At 49.6% G+C, this 23,097-nt stretch overlaps 3 protein-coding genes across 3 annotated transcripts; all 3 read left to right on the forward strand.

Annotated features, from left to right (window-relative positions):
• Nucleotides 1-75: 75 nt before the first annotated feature.
• On the forward strand, nucleotides 76-1,577 carry EV420DRAFT_1474669 (uncharacterized protein; the record flags this gene model as incomplete). The annotated part of the gene is made up of 2 exons (XM_060469227.1): nucleotides 76-118; nucleotides 304-1,577. The coding sequence occupies 2 exons, from the start codon at nucleotides 76-78 to the stop codon at nucleotides 1,575-1,577; spliced, it is 1,317 nt and encodes a 438-aa protein (XP_060337943.1).
• A 5,074-nt stretch (nucleotides 1,578-6,651) lies between these two features.
• On the forward strand, nucleotides 6,652-7,008 carry EV420DRAFT_1260710 (uncharacterized protein; the record flags this gene model as incomplete). Its single annotated transcript, XM_060467016.1, has 1 exon — nucleotides 6,652-7,008. One exon carries the CDS (start codon nucleotides 6,652-6,654, stop codon nucleotides 7,006-7,008), a length of 357 nt encoding a protein of 118 aa, XP_060337944.1.
• A 270-nt stretch (nucleotides 7,009-7,278) lies between these two features.
• On the forward strand, nucleotides 7,279-7,985 carry EV420DRAFT_1636376 (uncharacterized protein; the record flags this gene model as incomplete). Its single annotated transcript, XM_060476576.1, has 2 exons — nucleotides 7,279-7,494; nucleotides 7,545-7,985. 2 exons carry the CDS (start codon nucleotides 7,279-7,281, stop codon nucleotides 7,983-7,985), a joined length of 657 nt encoding a protein of 218 aa, XP_060337945.1.
• Between the last annotated feature and the right edge of the window lie 15,112 nt (nucleotides 7,986-23,097).

Here is a 23,097-nt window from a genome sequence, read left to right on the forward strand (position 1 = left end):
GTTTGTACCGATTGAGAAGGTAACAAAATTGCATATATAAAGCCTTGGTAGTATGAGAGAAAAGTCCAATACACCATGATCACTACCCCTTTTGAATTTAACAAGACCAAACAACTATGTCATTTTCATTATTCCAACAAACCATAGACTGAGAAATCTGCCTTCACCTACAAGACATAACTGACAATGACAGCCGACAATCTTCTCCCATTATTCCACCTAACAATATACCCTGATCTATTCCACTCTCTAAATCAGCAGCATATTTTCCTGTAACTGACTTGACCTGCCAAACCCACCTAGTGCAGCTGCAAAACGCACTGTTTCACCCCGACATCACTAACCAAGACTTATTCCATGCTATTCTCCTCACTGCCAACCATGCCCTCCAACTCGAAACAGACGAGTTTCCAGACTACAGACTACAATGTACCTTTGCTTTCAATACCATGTTGGCTGAACTCCAAGGATCTGATGACATTCCCATCTTGTCTACAGTAGGATATGCAGCCATAATGTTCTACCCAGGAGAATACGAGCATAAGCATAAAAAATTAAGTTCACAGCAACATATTAAGTTCCACACAGCACGATTAGGAGAAGAGATAACCATGCATGCTGGGATGCCTTGTCCTAGACTAGGTAGCAACATGTCCACGCCAATCAGCTCAACCAGTGAATCAAGTGAAGACTCTGTTGAAGCTCCGATTATTCCAAGCCATGAGAGGAACAATCCCTACAAGTTCAACTCACTGGCCTCTGCTCCCGCAATGGTCAGAAGCATTCAACCCATGCTAGCATATAGCATAATCAAGGATGTAGAACTAACGGAGAAAGAGGATTCCCAAGGTTGGATTGCCTGTACCCTCATATGCAGGATTACCTCTGGGTCTGATCAACCTGTTTCTCCTACAGGATTCCAAGCTCAACCAGAAAACAGCCTATTATATTTTCTTCTACCTCCAATGTTCATGGCTATAATGGCTAAGCTCATTGAAACAAAATACGACAAAGCCCAGCATGCCTTTCTGATTCTGGAGGACTATAATCTCACTATGCGAATCGACAAAGGACATCTCAGCCAAATAATTAGGGACCTTACAAGACCTATGACCATGCAGTACAATTATGCTGCCAGAACCCTATATCGTGTTGCCAACAAAAAAGGTTGCACATTGCTACTGCACCATCCCATATTTCTCCAGGCTATCCATGACACCATCTTTCTCTGTAAAGCCTTTCCAGCCAAATTCAGTCAGGTCTCAATGTATGACATGCCTCACTTCCCTGCATCTTTGTTCATGTTAGAAGACATTGAGGATGAAGAATTCATTAACACCTCACCTTTTTCTGATTCTCCTCCTCTACTCATTGATTTCAGTAGTCTGGATGATGAGGAGGAGGAAATGTTTTGGTCACAACAAAAGCTTATAATGTATCCTATGATGACAGGAAAGGATGAAGCCATAAAGGGAAATGAAACTCAGTCTCCACAATCAGCCAGGCTGATGGGTAGGTGGATCTCCCCTAGTCAAGCCAACATGGCTCTCACACCAGACCTAGACCATGTCAAATGAACTGAAGAAAAACTATGCCCTTCATTTTATCGGCCATCCACTCCTATACCTTGTAATCTGCCATGTGCCCATCCATTAAATCACTGCATTCTGGCTGATTACAATCACCCCTTTTCACCAGATGCACCTATTTTACCCAACTCAAAGCCACATTTGTGCTGGAACACTGTTCACTCCTTTCAACTGTGGATGAAGAAAGTAATACTATGCTGATCAAGATCCCAGAATGGAGTCGCAAACAACAAGAAATGGCAGCTAAATGTAAAGCCAAGATCTGTGAGGAATCAGAGGAAGAAGAAGAATGAGATATCCAATATGAAAATATGGTAAACAAGGTTAAAGCCTCTGTGCCTCAACCTATTTTATGGCTTGACATGCAGTTGGCTTCTGACGAGAGTTTATATTCTCCCAAGACTCCTCCTGTTTCCCAAGCCTTCCACTATTCACAAGTCTGCCTGGAGGCCCCCTATGTATCCTCCCCATCAGACATGAGCAATATTGAAGGAGCTTCTAGCAATGCATCCACTCGTCTCCTATGCAGCTATAGCACTAGCAGCTCAGAAGCCTATACCCCCATGAGCCTGGATGAAATCAAATGAGCCAACCTACGTGCTACCTATTTCAGAGAGAAACCTGTGCACATCAGCAAGGAAACTTGCAATCATCTCTCTGACTTGATATACACTCTCAAATATTATGCTTGTTGCACTATAGAACTGGATGACCACAGAAAGAATTCCGCCCTCACTTATATTCTGCAGTGTCATGATGACTACTGGTGCCAACCCTATGAGTTTATGCCATTGGAGAATGGTCTGCTCTATCCTATCCCTATTAACCGAGATGACCACCTATTCTGTTACAAACTATTCCATCATTATCTCAGCTCATGAGATAACTCGCCTTTACTCGCTGAACTTAATGGCCTCCTCCCTTCCACCCATGAAAAGTACTCGTCGATTGAAGGGTCTGAAGAATACAAAATCACAAAAATTGGCATAAAAATCTACAAATTGATGCAAGATTTAGAAGTGAAGGTAGACAATTGGTGATGCGGATATGGAAATTGCACCCAACCGGAAATTGTAACCAATCATACTCGAATCTATGAGGTGGGATTCCTGGGACTTATTGCGAAACAATTCCTCATGAAAAATTAGCATGAAGCAGTGGATTGCCTGGAACGTCAAGATGACACCAGGCATTTTTTTTATTACCACAATGAAGCTTTCTGCTATATTGACAGCTGATATGCTGCCTACTTGCAAGGTTTTGACAGAGTCTGCATTCATGCTGCCATGATTAATGGAGTTCTCCAGGACATCATCAAGCCATGCAATCCACTACTCACCCTTAACGAAGACGAATTTCTCTACCATGCAGCTATCATGTTCAAACATGAAGGGCAAGGAGAGCTGGCCAACTGTGTGTGCCGTGCTAGAGGAGGGCAGTCATTTCTACCCAATGACATTCACAGCCTCTTTGAGAAAGGGTATGTGGAGTCCATCCTTTACTACAACAATGAAGGACAACACCATTCCTTTTGGAGGAATGAGTATGACCTACACTACTACGATGATGAAATGTAATGGTGAGGTTCAGATAATATCATTCTCCGTGAACCATATACTAATGATGTTTCTAATAGGAAGTCAACCCTGACATACCATGAGTTTCGCAACACCACAATATAAGCTCAAACATGTACAATATTTTTTGAGAACCATATCTATGACCACTAACCTTGAACTGGACAGATCAAATGCACATTCTACCCAGACTTTTTTTTATAACAGACTTTTACCTATGTTTACTGGCCTTGATTCAGACAGACTCATTATGCATTCTTCACAGATGTTTAACCACTACTGATTACCTATGACCACTGGAAAGTATCCAGATAGACATTACATGCATTCCAAACAGACATTACAGTACCAAGATGAACTTAAATATACTACAGACAATAGCCTCTTTAACAGTCAATTTTTCTTCTCCCTGAGAACATTGGTAACAAAATCTGGAAGTAAGACTGGGAACTTAAGGAAAAATATGAAAACTCCACACCAAGCTTTTTATATGGGAATAACTTTGCCTATGCATCAAACCAGTCAGTCACACGATCATCAAGCCAATTGGTGATTATTGGAAGAAGAGAGTGAAGACAGGTGGTGAGAGCACTGGAATACCAAACCCCAGGAAGATGAAAACCATATCTATTCTTTGTACGACTATCCGTTTGAAGAAGAAGACATCATCTTAGTTTCTGAAGAAGATTACATGGCATTATGAAGTGAAATACAAGCCTCCTGAGTATGTGCCCTTACCATATACAAATGAGTAGATAAAAAGGTTAAGCCTGTGTCTACCATGTTTCCAGAAGAAGCTAGGGTGTGCTGAACCCTCCCTTCAGATCCATTAAGCATCCTGACCAAATTACCTGTGTTACCACCTGAGTTTGTACCTACTGAACAATTAACAGACGAAAGACTACAGGATCTCAAAGTCAACCAGAACGACTTCCTATGGCCGGCAGAAGAAAAACTGTTTAAACATGTTCTTAAACTTAACAACCAAACTTTGCCTTATGAAGAAAAAGATTGGGAAACATTTAGTCAAGAATGCTTTTCAGACTACATAATGCCGGTTGTACCACACATGCTCTGGGAATACAAAAACATACTTATCCCACCAGGCATAAGAGAGAAGGTCATAGCCTTCCTCAAAAGCAAAGTGGAAGCAGGAGTACAAAGCAAGCCAGTCATCCTATCATAGCTGTTGGTTCTACATTTTTAAGAAAAATGAAACTTTAAGGTTGATACATGGCTTACAGCCATTAAACAAGATGTCTGAGACACTGGCCAAATCCTGGAACCAGACGATTTCATCGAACCATATCATGGATGTCAATGCTATACCATGTTTGACATGTTTTGGGGTTTTGATGTCCAAAAGGTAGCCTCAGAATCACAGGATCTCACCGCTTTCTACACTCCCTTAGGACTGCTATGGATTATAGCCTTGTCCATGGGATATACTAATTCCCTGGCTGAATTTCAAAACTGCATGGTATTCATTTTGCAGGATGAAATTCCACAAGTAGCTAACATTCATCGATGACCTACCTATACACAGACCCAGAATGCAATACCTCAACCAAAAAGGACATCCAAGCACTATAGATGGAAATTTAGGCATTAGAAGGTTCATGTGGGAACATGCTAATGATGTACATTGTGTGATGCATAGAATAAAGTGTGCTAGAGGCACCTTTTCCCCAAAAAAGACTCAGATATGTTGACCCAGTGTGATAATATTGAGTCAAAAATGCTCTGTGGAAGGCTGCCATCCTGAAGACAACCATGTATCCAAGATATTGACATAGCCACCCTTAAAAACTGTTACCAAAGTATGAGGCTTCCTAGGGTTATGTGGCACCATCAGAATCCGGATAAAAGATTACTCAAAGATAGCTTGATCTTTGGTAGACTTAGTACGAAAAGATTTTGAGTTTGAATGGGGAAAACCACAAAAGGATGCCTTTGGGACACTCAAGCACAAGATAACTACAGCCCCAGCTCTGCAAGCCATAGATTATAAGTCAGGACTACCAACTTACCTATCAGTGGATACCAGTTTAAAGGTGATAGGATTTATACTATCCCAGATAGATGAAGATGGAAAATGACAACCTGCAAGATATGGCTCTATCCCATTAAATGAACATGAAGCTAGATACTCACAACTAAAATTGGAGCTATACAGATTATTTCGAGCATTATGAGCCTGGAGAAAATTCATTATTGGTCTTGAGAACTTTCATGTTGAAGTAGATGCTAAATACATCAAAGAGATGCTATGTGCACCTGACATGCAGCCTAATGCAGCAATGAATCAATGGATACAAGGCATACTATTATTCAATTTTATGTTGATCCACATTCCAGGGGTCAAGTTTTGAGGACCTGATGCTTTGTCTTGATGAGAACTCGGTGAGAATGAGCCACCTTCTCCTGAAGAATATGACAATTCCTGGCTGGATGACATGTCTCTGTTAGCTTATTCACCCCAGACAAATCTGTATAAAGAAATAGATACCCATATCAACCAAATAATGGAAAGCCAGCCAGTACAGGTATTGCTAGGACAATTACAGTGAACTCAAATCCAGGAAGAAATGCTCAAAGAAATTCGAAAACTGCATGAAACTAAGGATGTACCAGAGCTAACCAGCGAGGCTCTTAAAAAGAAGTTTGGAAAGGGCATCACTCTATTATCTGACCTCTGATGGCTGCATGTTCTAGAGAAATGGCAAAAAGGCACCATTATTGGTAATTCTCGACCCAGAAACGAGAATGCAGATAATGGAAGAAACCCATGATTGACTAGGCCATAAAGGAGAACAAGCTGTTTATGATATCCTTCGAATTCAAGTATATTGGCCCTCAATGAGGAGGGACGTGCATCGACATGTGGCATCCTGTCATGAGTGTCAAACCAGACAAATGAAACGACTAGTTCTGCCCCCCACCATTTCAGCACCAGTAACCATCTTCGAAAAGGTCTATATAGACGTAATGTTCATGAGCCCACCTGTGAAGAAATACTGATATATCATCTATGCAAAAGATGATCTAACAGGGGTGGTAGAAGCCAGCACCTTGATTGAAAATAACTCTAAATCATTGGCACATTTCTTTTGGCAGAAAATCTATTGTCGTTATGGAGCTATGAGACAAGTAGTCATGGATAACAGGCCCAAAGTTAAAGGAGCTTTCAAAAGACTGATCCAAAAACTCAACATACCTCATGTATGGGTATCACCTTATAATGAGTGAGTGGGAGGAGTAGTGGAAAAGAGACATTTCATCTTGCATGAAGCAATAGTCAAATCATGTCCAAAAAGGAAGTCGGATGGCCAAATCCAGAACTGGCACCAGTTAATAGATGCTGCTGTCTTTGCCAACTAAGTAACTGTCAGCAGTGTAACCGGTTATTCACCTTATTTCCTTCTACATGGAGTGGAACCATTACTTCCTTTTGCACCTTCATGGTGGAAGGATATTATTCTGGCATGAACACTTCTGACCAACTTGCCTGGCTCCAGATATGGCAATTATTGAGACATATGGAGGATCTAGAGCATGCTGCAGAAATGCTTAAAATAGCAAGATGTCAAAATAGAGAACAATTCATTTGCAGGTTCGAACATCAATTATTAAGGAAGGACTATAACCCTGGAGAGCTGGTTCTTGTTCAGAACAGCAGACTAGAAATGACAGTAAACCATTTCAAAACCCATCCAAGATATCTGGGCCCTTATGAAGTAGAACACAAAATGCTAGGTGGGAGTTACAAGCTGAAGGAACTAGATGTGACACCATTACAGAAAAATGTTGCAGCCTTTTGGTTATACTCCTACATTAGCTGAGACAGTCCAGAGTTCCAAATCTTGAAAGAGCCTGAGGAACATGCATGAGATCCTAGTCAATACATAAATAATGGACTGAATAAAGAAATAGAGGACCCAGAATGGGAATGGTCAGACTAGTTCTGCTGACCAAGAACATTCACTCAATACACTCATTACTTGCTACCAAAGCTTCCAACCAAAATTTTTATTAGTGGAGAAGAAGCTACAATTCCAACACTATCAAGAAAGTTTCACAACTGCTCGTTTCTGCTCCCAAACTCCCCAACTATGAACAACACCCAAGGAATTCTTGACCTCCAGCCCTACCATCCACTCCTGGATAATCACTATACTATCTCCCCTGCTCCATCATTAACAGAGTTGGCTGTGTCATCCACTGTCTGCACACCCATACCTCCTGAGATTATCACTGATAGAGCAAAGAGACAAGGCTGCACTCCACAGGAAGAAACCATCCATAGCATTCTATACATTGCGATAGAGGTAAGAAAGCCTAAAGATAAAATCATGAAGGTACTTACATCCAAATGAAGGACATTATGGCCTACAAGTTCAGCCACATGGAATTGGACAAATTGTCTGATGCTATTTATCTGCATCCTATGGAAGGGGATGACAAACTTCATGCCCCTGCCTTATCTAATAAACAGGACACTATTTTTCCACTACCCACATTCAAAAAACTCTCCTTGCAGATCTCCGTCATCTCTGTTCATGAGAGATGGAGCTTCTGCAAATACCTGTATGTGCTCTTGCAACAAGGCAACAAAACCAACCGAGCCTCTGACACCACTCCTGATGTTGACAAACCCCGCAACCAATTATTCCTTGGCCATCCTATTTACCATGATACTTGGTTTAGTAATGGTTACATAGTAGAGATATTCTACCTCACTGACAAGCATGTTGTTACGGTTATTCATTTCTTTTCCTTTTTCTTACGCATTCACGCTTACTCCATGCTGCGGTTCTGATCAGACATTCTCACAGTACTATTTTTAGTCTACTCAACGTGTATTTAAGTAGAGCCTCAGCTGGCCTAAAACCCAGCTTTGGCTAAGGTTTATTCTACCTAACATCGAACTCCGTTCTTCGTGACTATCTAAGTTCGCGACTGGCTCTCACCCATCTACTTTGACCCCTCTTGTATCGACCACCGAAGTGCGAGTGGCGATCTTGAGTTGATCTAAGTCGATAAGAGTTAGTGGCTAACATTTAGCCGAAGCTCGCTCTACGTTGCTCAGCGTCACTTCCGAGAAAGAGTGCTGCCCAACTCTTTTACGAATCGATTCCATATCGCTGGACCAGAGAGGTCACCGCCGCACGTTCGAAAGGACAACCTCGTGGTTGTTAGCGTATTGCGGGTGGACCAACGGAAAGGCACCTTACCAAAATTCAACCGATACACTTTCTTGTCGCAGTAGTCCTTTGGGTTACACCCTTTGACTTACTGCTTCAAGCTGCCGTCATCGCCTGGATTATTCCCCACATCATCAACGATCCGATCTTCGCAGTTTTAATAACTGTTCTACTTACCCTCGCCCTCATTCGAGTCTGTATCGCCGCACCACTCCTAGCTGGACTGCTAGTAGCGCTGTACGGTGGATACTTCCCTCTTGTCTAAAGGGCACCACAAAACCCTTTCCTCTAGCCTTAAAGTCAGCATCATTGTTAGCAGTCATACTGTTAGCCTTGACTGACCCTTCATTCGACAACGATACACCGTTGATGACCAGCTCCAACTACGAAGCCGACCTCAACCTAATTATCGCAACCCTCGCCACCCTAACCATCCTCGCCTTGGTCATCTTATGGTCCACCGTGGCCGCCGGATTATCTCAAAAATAAGCCCGCACACGGATGCCCTTGTCCGACGCCATTCCCGTAATCTCCGCGCTTTCTACCGTCTTTTTCTTGTTCATCTGCTTGTACTACCTTCAGCGGTGTTGCCGACAACAAAGGCGAGTACGAGCACAGCTGCCGTTCCACTACGTGCCAGCAACGCCGGCCTACCCGCCGCCGATAATCTTCATTCCCGCCGCCTCACAACAAACTCTTCACGATGGCCGACCCATCACACCCAGAGGACCTGGAGAGTCCCTCTACACATCGTCGCGATCCAACTCGGGATCCTCCGAGTTGAGCACCGACTCCTACAGAAGCGCCACCGAGTCTGACGCTTCCGTCGACATCACCGATACCGGGAGGGTATGTAACGAGCATGCCGACGGAAACCCGACTTCCACTCAATCCAACAAACCACAGCCCGGAATCCTACGGATTCCGATTCCCAGTTTCTATTTCATATTCTATTTCATATTCCTTTTTATATTTCACTTCTCCATTACAATTTATCAATAGCCCGACATCGGTAGCGAACATGTCATCGGACCCCATCGGCTACCGACCGATAGAATACATCCTCCGACAACCCTAGAATGTAGACCACTCCGAGTAGGAACTAGATCGGACTCCTAACTAGTATATAAGCCTTAGAATTACACTGTAGATACTCAGTTCGAATATCAACTTGGTTCAGCCCAATCTCTCTCTCTCTGACTCTAAGTCTAACTCTCGTTCTCCAGTCCATGGAACTCCGATCCGTTGGACTTATCTCTTACCTCGTCTCCGCCACTCCGCGGACTTCCGTCCGTATCTATCTTAGGGCTTCGGCTCAGGGGTGACGTTGCTAATAGCTTCGCCTACGCCCGACGCATTCCGCGGCATTCCGCTACGTGCACTTACTGCCGCAATCCTATTGGCACGATCCTAACAGTATATTCGAACTCAAACCCTTGAGTCGAAATTTCTTCCTAACCATGTCTTCTACTTTCACTGTTCCTCCAGAAACCAGCCGCAACTCCACGGTCAACAACCGAACCTACACCATGGACGATATCCCTGCCTCTGCTTCAAAAGAGGGTCCCCTTCTCTTCGGATCGGATTCCGCCCCTCGCCAACAATCCCGTAGGGAAACCTACCTTCACAGTGGCTTCACTGCTCGCCAATCCGATGCTAACCGATCGCCTAACCCCTTCCTAGCCCAGCGATCAGAATCCAATGGCTGGGGCGAGTATCGAAGCGACCCCCCGCGGAACCCAACTACCTCTCTGTTCGATGACATCCCAGGTCGCGATGACGACGACGACCAAGGTTCGGAAGACGGGGAATTCCCCCCTCACACGCCAATGAATGGCCGCGGAAACCCATCAGGGAAATCCTGGCGGTGGCCCACCCAATCCTGGTGGCCCCGGAGGCCCTGGTGGTCCTGGTGGTCCCGGCGGTCCTGGAGGAGGACCTAACAACAATCCTGGTAACAATCCTAATCCTCCCAATAACGACGCCCAGATCCTCATTCAACTCATGAATGTCCTCCGCGGCGTCTCCGATGCTGTCAATGGCAATCGACAACGTGCGGTACGCACCAAGGTCAAGGAACCAGATACCTTTGACGGTTCAGACTCCCGAAAACTTAAGGCGTTCATCGTCTCTCTCCAGTTGAACTTCAACGACCGTCCCGACGCCTTCCGATCGGATACGGCAAAAGTCAACTACGCTATCTCCTTCCTTTCCGGTGTCGCCCTTGACTGGTTCGAACCGGATATCCTCCACCCTAATCACCGCAACCCCCCTGCTTGGGCATATTCCTATACCGCTTTCCTTTCAGAACTCCGCACCAACTTCGGCCCCTTCGACGCTGTCGGCGATGCCGAAGATGAGCTTGAAAATCTTCGGATGCGCGACGGAGACCGCATCATGAAGTATATTGTCAAATTCAATCAGTATGCTGCCATTATTGGCTACGGTGACAACTCCCTTCGTCACGCCTTCTACCGTGGCCTTTGCTCCTCGCATCAAGGATGATATGGCCCACCACGGGAAACCCGATAATCTCCGTGATATGCGGAATCTCGCTCAAGAGCTCGACGCTCGCTACTGGACTCGGAAAGCCGAAATCTCCCGAGAAAATCGCAGTAACCCATCTTCCTCTTCCAGCAACAGCAACAAGGCGAAGGGTTCTAACTCTTCATCTCCCAACTCCAACTCCGCGAGCCAAAAGTCCTCTCATTCGGGCTCCACGGGATCATCTTCGTCTTCCCCCAACAACTCTTCCTCTTCCAACCCTAAGCCCTACGCTGACAAGCTAGGCAAAGATGGCCGTCTTACTCAGAAGAAAAGGACCGCCGTCGGAAGAATAACCTCTGCATGTTCTGCGGAGGTAAGCACAAGACCGAAGATTGCAACAAGCGCAAAGCCGCGGCCTCCGCTCGGGGTCGTGCAGCTGCAGCTACTCCTGCCCCTACTCCCGAGTCCACTGCCTCTATTGAAACGGTTCCGTCGGAATCGGAAAACTAGAGAGCAACCCTGTATCCTCCGCACTAGGACAGGGTTGCGTTGACTGTCACAGTGCACTGGAGATCGTAACCCTCAACGCTGCCGCTCTTTCCAATCATTCCCTAACTGTCTCTCTCTCGTCTGAAGTCGGCTCCGGATCGGAGTCCGACGGTTCACCCATTTCTACTATCCTTCGTTTTCTTGCACTCGTTGATTCTGGCTCTAGCCACTGCTTTGTTGATTCGAAGTATGTTAAGGATCACAATCTCCTTACCAAATCTATCCCACCTGTCCAACTTCGGCTTCTCGACGGCTCCGTCGGATCTCACATCTCCCAATCCATTTCCCTTCCAATCCGTTTCCCTTCCGGAGACATCCTTCCCATTGACTTCTACGTCACTCGTCTAGATTCATCCTGTAACGTCGTTCTGGGATACAACTGGCTCTCCCGCTACAATCCGTCGATTGACTGGGTAAAGCACAGTATCACTTTCCGTTCACCATTATCGGTTGTTTCTTCATCAAGCGCTTCCGCGGCTGCCGACACACATGTGCCAGTCCGCTCGGACTCTTCCAGTCCAATCCAACCATCCCAATCATCATCTTCCACCCCAAAATCGAGATCCCGACTGGGCTCCGCCGCCTTATGAACCTATCTATTCCTACCCTACCATTCCTTCCTTTAGTGCTTCGGCCGCCCCCAAGATATCTATTATTTCGGCTGCCGCTTTTGTCCGAGCCTGTGCAGAAGAAGGAGCTCAGCAGTTCACATTGCAGCCTTCTATGCCTAATGTTAGTGGCAAAGCTACCTCCGCGGCCCCCGCTGACTTATCCGATGTCCCGCCGGAGTACCATGAATTTGCTGATGTATTCAGTGATTCCCTTTCTGAAAAGCTCCCTGAGCATCGCCCTTACGACCTCAAGATCAATATTGAGGAAGGCTCCACTCCTCCGCTCGGACCCATCTATTCCCTTTCTGAATCCGAACTAAAAGCCTTACGCGAGTTTATTGACGATAACGTCCGTAATGGTTTCATCACTCCTTCCCGCTCTCCGCACGGAGCTCCAGGTACTGTTTGTCAAGAAGAAAACCGGTGAACTTAGACTCTGTGTAGATTATCGTGGCCTTAATAAAATCTCTAAAAAAGACCGTTACCCTTTGCCCCTCATTTCCGACCTCCTCGATTCCGCGCGTTCCGCTCGCCTCTACACCAAGCTAGACCTTCGTCATGCCTATCATCTCGTCCGCATAGCCGAGGGTGATGAATGGAAAACCGCGTTTCGGACCCGCTACGGCTCCTTTGAATGGCGTGTCATGCCATTTGGACTCACTAACGCTCCCGCGGCTTTCCAGCGCTTCGTCAACGACATCTTTTCCGATATGCTCGATGTATCTGTCGTCGTATACCTTGATGACATCCTTATCTACTCCGACAATCCCGAGGATCACCGAAAACACGTACGCGAAGTCCTTCGCAGACTCAGGGCTAACAGCCTCTACTGCAAGGGTTCCAAATGTGAATTCCATCGGGACTCCGTCGAATATCTTGGTTACATTCTCTCACCCGAAGGCTTACGCATGTCCGAAGACAAGGTCAAAGCTATTACCGACTGGCCGGTCCCACGAAAGTCAAGGATATCCAATCCTTCCTCGGCTTCGCTAATTTCTACCGCCGTTTTATTCACGAGTACAGTGAGATCGTCCTGCCCTTAACACGACTCACTCGCAAAGGAACTCCGTGGAAATTCGACGACGAATGCCTATCCGCTTTCAATGAGTTGAAGCAAGCTTTTACTCATGCTCCTATCCTTACCCACTGGCTTCCCGACCGTCAACTGGTTGTGGAAACCGACGCATCCGACTACGCTATTGCTGCCATCCTATCCATTTACCTAGAGGATGGTGAGATCCATCCCATCTCCTTCTTGTCCCGGAGTCTCCACGGTGCCGAACTCAACTACGATACGCACGATAAAGAGCTTCTAGCCATCTTCGAAGCTTTCAAATACTGGCGCCACTACCTTGAAGGCTCCGCGGAAGCCGTTGACGTCGTTACAGATCACAAGAACCTTGAGTATTTCTCTACTACCAAGGTACTTACTCGACGACAAGTGCGCTGGTCCGAATTCCTCTCTCAATTCAACCTTGTTATTCGGTTCCGACCGGGTAAACTCGGTGGGAAACCGGATGCCCTCACTAGACGATGGGACGTCTACCCTAAAGAGGGGGATAGTCAATATGCTCAAGTCAATCCCTCACAATTTCCGACCCGTTTTCACTCAAGAACAACTCTCCGCTTCACTCCGCGCTACATTCCTTGAGGGTCCTGTCTTACGCGCTAGTGCTATCATGGACATCGACAAGCTCCACTCTGATATCAAGAATGCACAGCCGTTGGATTCCGCTTCCACCGAAGGCTTCCAACTCGCATCTTCCCCTTCCAACTCCTCTCGGTGGTCCGTGGATGAATCAGGACTACTACGTCTTGACAGTCGCATTTATGTCCCGGACTCCGATGATCTCCGTCTTCGCGTTCTCCAAAACAATCACGACCACATCTTGGCAGGTCATTTTGGTCAAAATCGGACTCTCGAACTTGTCCGACGGAATTACACCTGGCCACAGATGCGTGAATACGTTCGCCACTACGTTAAATCTTGCACTACCTGTGGACGTAACAAAACACCTAGACACCGCCCTTTTGGCTTACTCAAACCATTGCCGGTCCCAGAACGCCCGTGGGATTCCATCTCCATGGACTTCATCGAACAATTACCGGATTCCAACGGATTCACTGCTATCCTTGTAGTGGTCGACCGCGCAAGTAAGCAAGCAATTTTCATTCCTACCCACGACACCATCAACTCCGAAGAGCTCGCTCGGTTATTCGTTAACCATGTGTTCGCTAAACATGGCGTCCCCAATCATATAACCTCTGACCGCGGCTCCGAATTTGTCTCCCAGTTCACTCGTGCTCTTGCCAAAGCCTTGGATATGGAGCTTCACTTCACTTCCGGATATCACCCGGAGGCCGACGGACAAACTGAACGCGCTAACCAAACTCTGGAACAGTACATCCGCATCTACTGCTCCTATCAACAAGACAATTGGGATACCTTACTACCCATTGCCGAGTTTGCTTACAACAACGCTCCCAACGCTTCCACCGGGATCTCCCCATTCTTTGCTAACAAAGGCTATCATCCCAATATCACCGTACATCCTGAACGCGACATCGCCTCCGCTCGGGCCCGTGACTTCATCGTTGACCTCGATGAGCTCCACCAATTCCTTCGAGATGAAATCACTTATGCTCAGTCCCGTTACAAATTCCAAGCGGACAAGCGACGGTCCCCAGCTCCTGAATTCAAAGTAGGTGACAAAGTCTACCTCAGTTCCAAACATATCAGAACTACTCGCCCTACTGCGAAATTTGCCGAAAAATTCCTAGGACCATTCGATATCATTGCTCAGCCAGGATCCCATTCCTTCACTCTCAAACTCCCGTCGGACCTCCGCTCCATTCACCCTGTGTTCCATGTCTCCCAACTTGAACCCGTGGAGACCAATACTATCCCTAACCGTACCCAACCTCCACCACCTCCAGTTGAAGTCGACGGTGAAGAACAGTACGAGATATCTCAAATCCTCGACTCTAAACTCGACCGTCGGTTCCGCTGTCCACTCCTATACCGAGTCCAATGGTTGGGTTATGAAGGTACCGATGAAGAGTTTGCCTGGATCCCCGCTACAGAATTCTCCGCGGACGAATATATCAAAGACTTCCACCAACGTTACCCAGACAAGCCAGGACCGCTATCCAAAGTCACCATCCGCAAAGTCTCTCTCAAACCCTCGCCCATTGCATTCTTGACCTACCCATAACTTATCGGCTCCCTACGGTCCTCCGCTCCTCGAATTTCAAATCAAATCCTGGAAAACTATTGCAAATTACCTTCCTAATTGGGAACGGAACCCATCGGACGCCTATTTCTTGCTTTCCTTCTCCCTCTTACTCACTCAAGCCTACAAGCCAAGATATATATATATATTTATGCCCATCGGGGCCCGCGCTTTCAAAATCCGTGTACAAGACAACATCCAAAAAATATATACAAGTCCAAGAACAGCGCCTAGGATTCCGCGTGCACCAACTCTCCCATCACCACATCCTCGTCCACCCTATCTTCCCTTCCACTTCCTTCCTCTCCTCATCACTCATAACAATAAGCTCCAGCTCATCCAGTGCCGGAACGCCGATGGCACCCGCGCCCGGGCACATCTCATCCCTCTTCTTCTCCTCAGGATCCAATTCTCCTTCGGAATCCTCTACCAAAAACTCATCCGCATCCTCCAAATACCTCTTCCACAACGCCCACTCAATCCGACGGCCTCCGAGCGAATAGAACTTGTCCCTTGCGTCCAAGAAATGGTCGCGACGTTTGATGGCCAATCGAAAGACCGTCTTTCCCAAGGCAGCCGTACCAAACTTGCATGTTGGCGACCTCGAAGGGATCCGCGGCATCGAGAGTTTCGGTACCCGTCACAGTGGGCATTCCACAACTGGGCAACGTCCTTGTCAAGTCGCATACGCATCGCGATCCGTAGGGCCTCCGAGTTCACGTTCTTGAGGTTTCCGAGCTCGACCTTAGATGCTGCCCATTCCTCCCTAAACTCCTCCTCGACGAAATCCGACTGGCCATTCCGGTGCGTCACCCTCATGGAAGTCGTCCACAAGGTCATCAACCCGGCTTCCGAGGAAGTCGACCTTCCCCTCTACCCTTTCCAAGCCTTCCTGGAAATCGTCCATCTTGTCGCAAAGTTTTTGTAGGAGGTCGATGACCTCACTGGACCCCGCGGATCCCGAACTTTCACCTTGTGGAAATACACACTTGTTCTTCTTTAATTTGCACCGTTCGCAAGTGCGCCCGCGGCGAATGAAACATCTTACGTTGTCTGTCTTACAACGTCCACAACGCTCTATACAGAGCAAATCAGCATAAGCGACGGGACCCTATGGAAGTCACTTACCGTTACCCTTATATTCTTCGTCGTCCGCCTGCATCTCAGGCTCCGTCTTCAATTTCTTCAAAGGCCTTCCCGACGGCCCCGCGACTTCCTCTTCCCCACTGACCACTACCGCACTAGACTTGATCTTACGCTTCCTCGAAACATCCGCGGCCTCCGAATCGGTCGCCTTGCCCTTACCCTTCCTATCCTTCCTCTGCTTTACCAATTTTCTCAACGCCTTCTCCTTCGGGGCCTTCTCCCGCTCGTCATCTCCGTCGGACCCGCTACCCACCTTGCTCCCCTCATTCCCATCTTCCTTCTCCTTCTCCGCCTCCGCGGCCTTGCTAGCTTCCTCCAAGGCCCTGGCCTCCTCTTCCAACCTCCGCTGCTCCGCGGCGGCCGCCTCTGCCTTGCCTTAGCCTCTGCCTCCTCTTGCCGTTTCTTCTCCGCGGCCTCCCGCTCCTCCCTCTCCTTCCTTGCTTTGGCCTCCGCAACCTTCCTCTCCTGCCCCAATTTTTTCTCTCGCCGTTCCAACTCCAGAGCCCGCCTCTTTTCCTCCTTTTGTTTCTGCGCTTTCCAGGCCTCATGAGCCTCCGCGGCATCCTCCCTAGCCTTCTCCGCGGCGTCCCGCTCGTCATAAAAGGCTTCCAGGTCTTCAGGCCGAATATCTTCGGGCGTCGGGGCAGGCTCGTACGGTTCGGGCGTCACGGAAACACGGTACTCGATGGTTGACGACATGACGAACGACGAGGACGAAATTCAGAAAATAGAGGAGATGGTGGTGGTAGAAAGCTAAGAGGTGAAAAGCCACGTGACCAACCTGAAAAAATTCCACGCGGTCACACCCGGCCATCGGGATCTGCGTCCTTGAGGGCAAGAACGCTAAGGGGGGGATACTGTAACGAGCATGCCGACGGAAACCCCGACTTCCACTCAATCCAACAAACCACAGCCCGGAATCCTACGGATTCCGATTCCCAGTTTCTATTTCATATTCCATTTCATATTCCTTTTTATATTTCACTTCTCCATTACAATTTATCAATAGCCCGACATCGGTAGCGAACATGTCATCGGACCCCATCGGCTACCGACCGATAGAATACATCCTCCGACAACCCTAGAATGTAGACCACTCCGAGTAGGAACTAGATCGGACTCCTAACTAGTATATAAGCCTTAGAATTACACTGTAGATACTCAGTTCGAATATCAACTTGGTTCAGCCCAATCTCTCTCTCTCTGACTCTAAGTCTAACTCTCGTTCTCCAGTCTGCAGAACTCCGATCCGTTGGACTTATCTCTTACCTCGTCTCCTGCCACTCCGCGGACTTCCGTCCGTATCTATCTTAGGGCTTCGGCTCAGGGGTGACGTTGCTAATAGCTTCGCCTACGCCCGACGCATCCCGCGGCATTCCGCTACGTGCACTTACTGCCGCAATCCTATTGGCACGATCCTAACAGGGTACTCCTCAGCGGAGGAGACTTGCCCCTACCAGGTCTCTTCGACGTCTCTCCAGTCGAAGGCGAGTCAAGCACCGACGGAGCCCGAAGACAAGGCACCAGGCCTCTGGAGCCACGCGAAGAAAGCCCTGATACCGAGTTCGAAGGGGATGAGCTCACCGAGCTCGAAAGAATCCGACTCGAAGACCTCCTCGGCGACCTCTATCCGAACGAGGAGGAGGATGCGACCTATACCGGAGACAACTGGAGTGGAAGGTCTCAGAACAGGTGGTCAGACTCCAAGTGGGGGAGCACTAGAGAGAGAAGAGATGCTCAGTGGGAGGACGTTTGCGATGCAAGACTTATCGCGGACGACCTCAGGGATAGAGCGAGGCTCGCAGCATCCAGAGGACGACGAGACGACTTCGAAGAAGATTCCGGAGAGCTTGGCCTCGGAGCCTCCACGGCTACCACCCGTCCAACTGACCCACACCTTGTTCCAGAGTCCTGGCCAGCCGATAGGGGAGAGCCAGTCGCCTGGTACCCCCACACCAGTTGGGTCTACGCAGACGACGGGGAAAAGGCTACTGTGGCCAGAGACTCGCCCGAGCCGCAGCCCGAGTCAGAGCCCGACCAGGCTCCTACGAGGTCCGCGACCCCAGCGCTCCCTGCCGCCATCCCCGTGCACGAGCCGCAGGATCAGGAGCTTTGGAGCGAGTACGGCGACTACGACGCCGAGGAACTTGGAACAGTTACCGCTTCCGAGCGCCTCGCCGGAGTCTCCAACTGGGAGCCGACAGTTGCGTCGAGAGCCTTCGCCGACCCAGTCCCTCTCACTCAGCGTCCGTGGCCGCTCCTCTATCACATGTACGTCGAGTCCCTCGGACTCCCTTGAGCTACCCGGGAGACCCCAGAGGTCGAGGCCAGAATGGACAGAGGCCGAGCGCATGATGCACGGATCCGTAGGGCTGAGGAAGACGCCCTCCAAGGACCTGGAGGCTGGTGGGATCTCCCCCTCGAGCCCAACGCCACCGACGCCGAGGTTGAAAACCGAATCCGCGCCGCTGCCGTCCGATATTCCGGAGCCGCTAGACGAGCAGGAACCGACCTGGAGGCAAGAAGGAGAGCCTGGAACGCCTACCAGGAGGAGATCAGTAACGAAGACTCCGATATCGGGAGGTGGAGAAGAAACAAAGAGCTCGACCGTCTCGCCAGAGAGAGGAAGGCGGCCGAGGATGCCAAGTCGACCCCCAAACCAGGCCCTCGAACCGACCGTGATGGCGGCGGTAAGACAGGTCCTCGTTAACGGACCGACTCCCAGGCCTGCCATCTTCGACCTCTTACCTTGGCACGGCCTCTATGAAATAATAATGGAAGACATGGAGAAAGACCCGCAGTGGCTATTCTCAGAAGCAGGAGAAGACTACCGTCACGCCAAGCGGGCGGGCAACATCTATCTCATGAAAAATATCTTGGAGGTAGAAACCTGGCACCGGGCGGCCATGGTCTGGAACCTCATGAACCCGGAGGTACCCCAACCCGACTGTGCGCCGTATCGAAGGCCTCAACCGATGCCCCCTCCGGCAGACATGGGGGGCTTCTTCCCCGACGACTTCTTCGCGGGCGCGGGAGGTGATGACGACGACATGGATGACCCTGGGGCGGGGCCCTCGCACCCTGACAAAGGGAAGGGGTCCATGGTACCACCGCAACCACCCTCGGGGCCGCCGCCACGCCCCCCACCGCAGAACTTTGGAGGGTACCCCCCTCCAGGGGACAATCGACAGCTGCGATCTCTTTCGCACCCGCCAAAACCACCGATACTGCCGGTCCCACCTTCGCCACCCGATCCCATCGACCTGTGGGTCTTGGCTGCGGGAGCCGCCAATAACCCGTGGAATGACGTGAAACCGAAATTAATCACGCAGCCTGAATACTTCACTGGGGTGTCATCGGACATCACTCGCTTCCTCCATCACTGCGAGGTCTACTTCCAGGTATTTCCAATGTATTACACGATGAACGACGAGGGGCAGAACCCCTACCGCATCACGTTCGCACAAGGGTACCTCTGAGGAGAAGCGCAGCAGTGGTGGGTCGATCAGTACTATCGCTACCGGGACCCACGAGGACATTGGAGGTTCCCCACCTGGGCAGAATTCTCCCATGACCTTACGGTCCAATTCCGAGAAGTAGCCGAATTAACGATATGGAAGACGGAGTGGAAGAAGATCTGACAGTCGGACTTCAAGTCCGCAGTCGAATTCTTCGCGAAGTTCGAGCGACTAGCCCACAAGTGCGAGGAGTTCGGAGATGAGAAGCAGATGTTCGAAGCCGTCGAAGCAGCGATACGACCAACAGTGCGCAATACGGTTATGCATGGGGACAATGAGCACCCCACAACCTATGCCGAATGGAAGGCACGAGTATTGCGCATCGACGCAAACTATCGATACAGAGTTGCCCAAGGATTGGGCAGTAAGCCCTCCTCGAACCAGGGTGGTTCGGGTCGAGGCAATCAATCATCACAGAAGGGCGGAGGCCAGGGTTCTAGTGGCGATAAGAAGGACGCCACGGGAACCACTTACGGAGGTGCCGGCCAGCCGATGGAGATCGACAAGCTGCGAAGCGACAAACGATGCTTCAAGTGCGGCAATACCGGGTGGAGCCGGGACCATAAATGCCTGACGGATAAGTCCAAGTGGCTTCCCGTCAAACTCCCACCTCGTAAAAAGCCCAACGCCCAACGCCTACGTCAGCTACTCGCGGAAGCCGAGAAAGAGGAGAATGGGAAGGACACGAAGATTGAGGAGGTAAAGGAGGAGAAGTCGTCAAAAGACGAGCCGGCGTCGAAATAAGCGATTCGACGACGTCGGCTAAGGACTTAGTTTCTGCTGGTGCGCACCCTTGTATTACTACCCGGACTTATACTACGTATGTAGGTACTCCGTTTGATCAATATACCAATCTATTCGCCGTGTTACCAATCAAAGAAACTAAGGAAAATGAATCGCCAACCATCGACGGCGTAGAAGGGGATTCCCACCGCTTATCGCGGCCTGCGACTAGCATAGAACCCCGAGGGGCTGTCCCACCTCTGGAACCCCTGCCTGACCGCAAAGAGGCCGCTGCCGCAGGTCAGGTTAAGGCCAAAGCCAGATGTGGCCCAGGTCGCCCGGGCAGGGAGAAACGGCCGACCACTCCGACAGTTGGGACAACAAACGGACTTGCTGTCAGTGCCAGAAAAGCAGCTGAGGCCGGGAACTCGGGGGACCCCCTTCACCTAGTAACCGTCTTGTCGGCAAACGGTGAAGACCCCTCGAGGGAGCCAATACGTGTGCGTCTGCCAGGAGTTTCCGCGAGTACCGCCCCGGTTAGGAATGAGGATGAGTACGGACTAGCGGTGGAGGTTACAACGCCGCACGCAAGCGCCCTTGGCCAGGGCCGAACACAGGGCAGAGAGCCCTCCTCCACCACCTCGACTACCAAAGGCGCCCAAGTGCCGCCTCGGGACCTTTCTCGTCCCGGTGACCAAATGCCACTTCGAGGGAAGACCCCCTCGGTCACGCTGGAGGAAGTAGAAGACGAAGAAGCCCACCTACGGTCCGACATACCGGTTACGGCCCCCAAGAAGCTGCCCCCTCCTGACATCCCGCTTGTCGCTACCCCCGGCAGGCAAGAAGGTGATTGCAGAGATGTACTACGAGCCCCATGGTATCCTCTGGACCCGACGAGCACTGCGTATCGCCCAAGGAGACGCGGCGGCCCAGGCTGTCCTCAACGGGTGGGTACACCCGCGACGGCGAGGGGAGGTCACCGATGATTTGTGCCACCAACTGAAGGAACAGACGGAGACAGCCGCCCAAGCCAGGGACAGATGGCAGTGGATGGAGGACTTACAGAAGCCACCCATGTATATACGAGGGAGGAAGGGGCGAAACGTCTCAATAAAAGTGCAGCTGGAAACGCTAGATACGTGCGAAACCCATTCCGTGAGCGCCTTAGTCGATAGCGGCGCTACGGGCAGTTCCATTGATCGCGCCTGGGCTCAAGCTCATGACTTAAATCTGAAAAAGGCGGCCTGACCAGTTCCGGTGTACAATGCCGACGGCACCAGAAACAAGGGAGGAGACATCACGGAGTATGCCGAGGTGAGGTTGCGCATCGGAGATCACATGGAGCGGATCGAACTCGCCGTAGTCGACCTCGGCTCGACCCCCCTATTCCTGGGGCATGATTGGCTACAGCGTCACAACCCCCTAATCGACTGGGACACCGGGGCAGTTACCCTAGCCCGGTGCACGTGCCGCAAAATTCCCTTTTCCCTGCCTGACACCGACCCTTCAGCGCGATGGGAGGAGTACGAAGAGGGAGATACAATTCTGGTCATTGACTTCGAGGAGGCTTTTCACGTACAGGCAATGGGGACCAAAGCTAACGAACTGGCCGCCCAGGCCAATGCAAAGAAGACCACCAAATCGTTCGAGGAGATCGTACCCGAAGAGTACCGCGACTTCGGGGACATCTTTGATAAGGAGAACTTCGACGAGTTGCCCCCTCGTAAACCCTGGGATCACGCCATTGAACTGATCCCCAACGCTAACGCCAATCTAGACTGCAAGGTCTATCCTCTCAACCACGCCGAACAGGAGGAGTTAGACAAATTCTTGGACGAGAACCTGTCTACTGGCCGAATTCAACCCTCGAAGTCTCCCATGGCTTCGCCGTTCTTCTTTGTAAAAAAGAAAGATGGCAAACTACGTCCAGTCCAGGACTACCGAAAACTAAACGAAATGACTATCAAGAATCGTTATCCGCTGCCGCTTATCGGGGAGTTAATGGACCGACTGAAAAAGGCTAAATACTTCACCAAGTTGGACGTTCGTTGGGGTTACAACAACGTGAGGATTAAGCAAGGGGATGAGTGGAAAGCCGCTTTCCGAACCAACCGTGGGCTCTACGAGCCCCTAGTAATGTTCTTCGGACTCACCAACTCTCCCACCACATTCCAGTGGATGATGAATGACATCTTCAAGGACCTCATCGCGGCAGGGGAGGTGTCTGTCTATTTGGACGACATACTTATCGCTTCCAAGACGAAGGCTGAACACAAGCGTATCACGCGAAAGGTACTGCAGATCCTACGAGAGAACAAGCTATTCCTAAAGGCGGAAAAATGCGAGTTTGAGGTGGAGGAAACCGAGTATCTCGGGGTGATCATTAGCAAAGGGAACATCTGGATGGACCCCATCAAGATCGCGGGTCTCCTCGATTGGCCCGTACCCCGAAGGAAGCAG

This window comes from Desarmillaria tabescens (genome assembly GCF_030435595.1).
Source record: "Desarmillaria tabescens strain CCBAS 213 chromosome Unknown EV420scaffold_3, whole genome shotgun sequence".
Classification (NCBI taxonomy): domain Eukaryota; kingdom Fungi; phylum Basidiomycota; class Agaricomycetes; order Agaricales; family Physalacriaceae; genus Desarmillaria; species Desarmillaria tabescens.